At 40.7% G+C, this 3,940-nt stretch overlaps 1 protein-coding gene across 1 annotated transcript in view; it reads left to right on the top strand.

The window, feature by feature from the left end:
- LOC107101766 (anoctamin-1-like) overlaps nucleotides 1-3,167 on the top strand; it is a 67,665-nt gene extending 64,498 nt beyond the window's left edge. Inside the window, exon 24 of the mRNA XM_015400812.1 lies at nucleotides 1,699-3,167. Coding sequence (XP_015256298.1) covers nucleotides 1,699-1,944 — 246 coding nt within the window. The 3' untranslated portion in view covers nucleotides 1,945-3,167. The remainder of the gene's footprint in view (nucleotides 1-1,698) is intronic.
- Nucleotides 3,168-3,940: the final 773 nt, after the last annotated feature.

Below are 3,940 nucleotides of genomic sequence, written 5' to 3'. Positions count from 1 at the left end.
CCAGAGTGTTGTTCAGCATGGGGGTGTGTAGAAAATGAAGGCTAATCATGTTTTGGGTGTACTATTCCTTTAAGGGAGAGCCCCGCCTCCCTGGATCCAGGATCTGGTTCTTTGGGTTCTGATCCAGAATAATAACCGTAGGTGAGGGTAGAAACGTAGACCGCGCATCAGCGATCCGTCTATGAATCATCTGATTTAAAAAAAAAAAGAGAAGTCAGCTGGGCCCCTTCCGCTGCTCCTTAAAGGCCATGATGATCGTCCATCTTTGACCACTGACCCACGGTGTCCTGGCGCCATCCTCATGCTTCAACACGGGGATCATTACTGACTAGCACAAAGATCCAATCATATAATGCCACTAAGGTTCAGAGCAGAGCGTCCACGCCTCCTAATCGCGCCCCTCCAGTGCGGGGAGTTGAAGTCGCCTAGTTGGATCATGGAAACCTAAAAAGGACGTTTCATGGTCCAGCCATGCTGCCAGAGACTGTAAGAAGGCTGGTCTGTGCTGCTGCTCAGCCAGCAGTTTGTTGCGTCGTCACCAATGTGGGCGGAGGTGTTCCGCTGTTAAATGTCAATCAGAATCTCTGAGCTCATTTTGTCATCCACATTTTTTTTTATTCCTAAATAAGAGCATTTGTTCTTAAATTGAGGAGATAAGAGACATTTTTGCCTTGGAACAAGAAAATTTACATTTAAAATAAGAAAAAACACAAATGCATTGTCTTATTTCAATTGCATTTTATCTAATTATCTTATTTTAAGAGTAAAATACTCATTCCATTGGCAGATCATCTCATTTACCTACTGAAATTAAGGATAAATACACTTAATTTAAGACATTTTTTTACATCATCTGCCATGTAAGAGCTGTCATGTAGGTTTTGTATTTTTTCTGTTTTGTCTAATACCATCGACACTGTTTGCTGAAACACTACAAATAAACATATTATTTTAAAGTATCAGACTGTAGTCACTTGTCTGCCTTTGTCAGCCGCTAATAAACCAACTGATTTCCTCTGTGAGAACTTCTCTAGACTGCAAAAAATTGAAATCTGAATAAGTAACTTTTTCTCGCAATAAGTGCATTTTCTCTTGAATTGAGGAGGTAAGTGAGACACGTTGCCAATAGAACAAGACAATTTCCTCTTATAATAAGAAAAAACAACTGCATTGTCTTATTTCAAGTGCATATTATCGAATTATCTTACTTTAAGAGTAAAAATCCTCATTCCATTGGCAAACTATCTCATTTACCTTCTCAAATTAAGGGGAAATACTGTTAATTTAAGACATTTTGACTTATTTTTAGATAATTTTTGCAGTGTAAGGGTTTGCTTCACTTGAAAAATGATGTAGAAATAAGTAAAAATGTCTTAAATTAAGTGTATTTAACCTTAATTTGAGGAGGTAAATGAGATATTTTGCCAACTGAATGAATATTTTTACTTTTAAAATAAGATAATTAGATAATATGTACTTGAAAGAAGACATTTCAATTGTCTTTTCTTATTTTAAGTGTAAATTGTCTTGTTCCATTGGCAAAATGGCTCCTTTGCCTCCTAAATCCAAGAACAAATGCACTTATTTTAAGAAAAAAATACTTATCTAGATTTAGATTTTTTCCTGTGTGTGGCTGGTTCTGCAGCCAGAGACGTTCTCCGCTCTGACCCAGGCTCTCTGCTCTCTCTGTCCCTGCAGAACGTGGTGATGCTCATGAGTGATTTCGTAGACTGGCTTATCCCAGACATCCCCAAAGACATCAGCCTTCAGATCCACAAGGAAAAGCTCCTCATGTTGGAGCATTTCATGAAGGAAGAGAAGGGTAAAAGGCTCACGGTGCGAGGCAACGGCAATCACGACAACTGCACCAGTCCCTCGTCGGACAACCCCAGCCCGCCGCAGCCACGCTCCCGACCCGTCTTCCACGCCAGAGCCGGATGGTAGTGTCAGAGAGGAGTCGTTGACGCATGGCTTCCCTTTTCATTCGTTCATCAGTAAAGCTTCTGCTGCTTTTCCATTCGTTGGGGTTTTAGAGTATAAATGAGGTGTTCCTGTCAGAGTCTGTCGTAGGTTTCCATCTTAGATGTTGTGCACGCTACGCCGTCCTCTTCCTGCCAGAGATGCATCGGCCTCAAACTTTATTTGAAGTGGATGAAGCCATACGGCTCCCTGAGGGACCCGCTTCAGGTTTACCTTTAAGGAAACGGTGCCAAACTACTTAGAGCCAAAGGAGACGACCATCCCAGCTGCCGGCTCTCTGATCCACCAACAAGCAGAACGTCCGTCCAAATCATTGTCCTGAGAGGAGCCTCTTTTCTTTTCCTCCTGTATTTGCGGTACATGTCTACATTTTCATTGCTGTTGGACATATTTATACATTTTTAATATGTAGACCAACTTGAACTGGTTTCACATTTAGACGCTGGTTAGTAACTGGTGTTTCCGAGCAACAAGCAGCCCTGAAAGCACAAGACTGGCCGAATATTTACTGCACAAACGGAAAGAAAGCCATGAATTCAGATTAGATGTTAGATTACTGGTGCAGAACCAGTTTACAGAAACCTGCAGCCATATGACTCAGCTCAGACCATGAACGTCCTGCGACACACAAAAGTCAGGAAGGCAACATTCACCGTGTAGATTCCAGTCCTATCGGTGCTTAGGAGTTTTAGCTAATGAGAAGAAAGATTTTCTAGAAAAAAAAAGCAAATCCTCCTCAGATCGTTCATCACTTCTGGCTCAGCGGATGATTTTTTTATACAGAGTCTTTATTTCTAGTGTCTTACTTTTAAAATGCTCTACTTTTCTAAAAATGTTTTCCATTTGTTCATCTAAGCATAAAGCTGCCACTTAAACAGGAACTAAAAGGCCATAAAATGTCAATTTCCAGCTGAGAAGGATGAGCGGGATCAAAGAGTTGCTGATATTTGGTCGCTGTGGCAACGGGAGGAGAAGTGATGCTTTGGTTGTTTGGTGTGAAACGAACCTGAAGGTTTATTTTTCTGCAGACCTTCTCAGCTTTCCACCTCATAGCAACAAACTCTCTGCCTTAATACCTACAAAAGTCGTTTTGAAGATGTCCTCCCATTCAACGTGCTGCCGGTCTGATCACACGCGTCTTTTTTTCACCTCAGCCTTATTTTAACTTGGTAAAAGTTTTTCTTTCTTTTTTTTTTTTACTATTCTCGCATCTTTTTAGCAATTCTCTCTGAAAGACTGAATTTTTTTAGTTGTTTGGTTTTCTGTCTGTTCAAGCGAAATATGGGAGCGACTGGATGTTTCACTGAAAGGTGAGAGCGGGTGAACCGGTTACCATGGAAACTCCCAGCTCAGACTGATGGAATGTATTTGTTTTTATATCTTAACTTATGTAAAAGGAGTCTGATTAAAATGTGTCTTTTGGATGATAATGATGACATGGCATTTCTCTTTCTAAAGGACTCAATGACTCAGCAACAGCCTGCTACTCCTATACAGCTTGTCTCTTTAATATTTAGTGCTGAAACCATAACCTGGATGAGAAAAGCAGAATCATGAGTCAGTAAAGCTGTTTGTTTTTATTGTTTTTGTGTCTGAAGCATTCACAGCGGGGCTGATGATCACAGCCTCGTTAAGCACACCTGCTTTTACCGAGACCTGCCTCCATCTTTGTCTGATGTGACGCTGTCCTCTACCCTCATTGTTTCTAACAGCTGCTGGGATATTTTAGTGTGCAGCCGTGAGTGTATCTGCATGTGGAATCATTTGTCTGTGGTATTTTGTTCATGTGTAGAATCTGCTAATAAATGATGGCTGAGTTGCCCTTTGTTAGGAGTCTGTTTTTGCTTTTTTTTGTATATTCGAGGGGCGTTCAATAAGTAACGTCTGTGACCCACTGTTTGCTCCAGCTGAAATTTTGCATGTGGAAATATTTATATCTCTATATATTAAGTGGCAACTT

Source organism: Cyprinodon variegatus, unplaced genomic scaffold (genome assembly GCF_000732505.1).
Source record: "Cyprinodon variegatus isolate N-32 unplaced genomic scaffold, C_variegatus-1.0 Scaffold1149, whole genome shotgun sequence".
NCBI lineage: Eukaryota > Metazoa > Chordata > Actinopteri > Cyprinodontiformes > Cyprinodontidae > Cyprinodon > Cyprinodon variegatus.
Note: the sequence above shows the minus strand (reverse complement) of the source record. Positions and strands in the feature narration are given on the sequence as shown.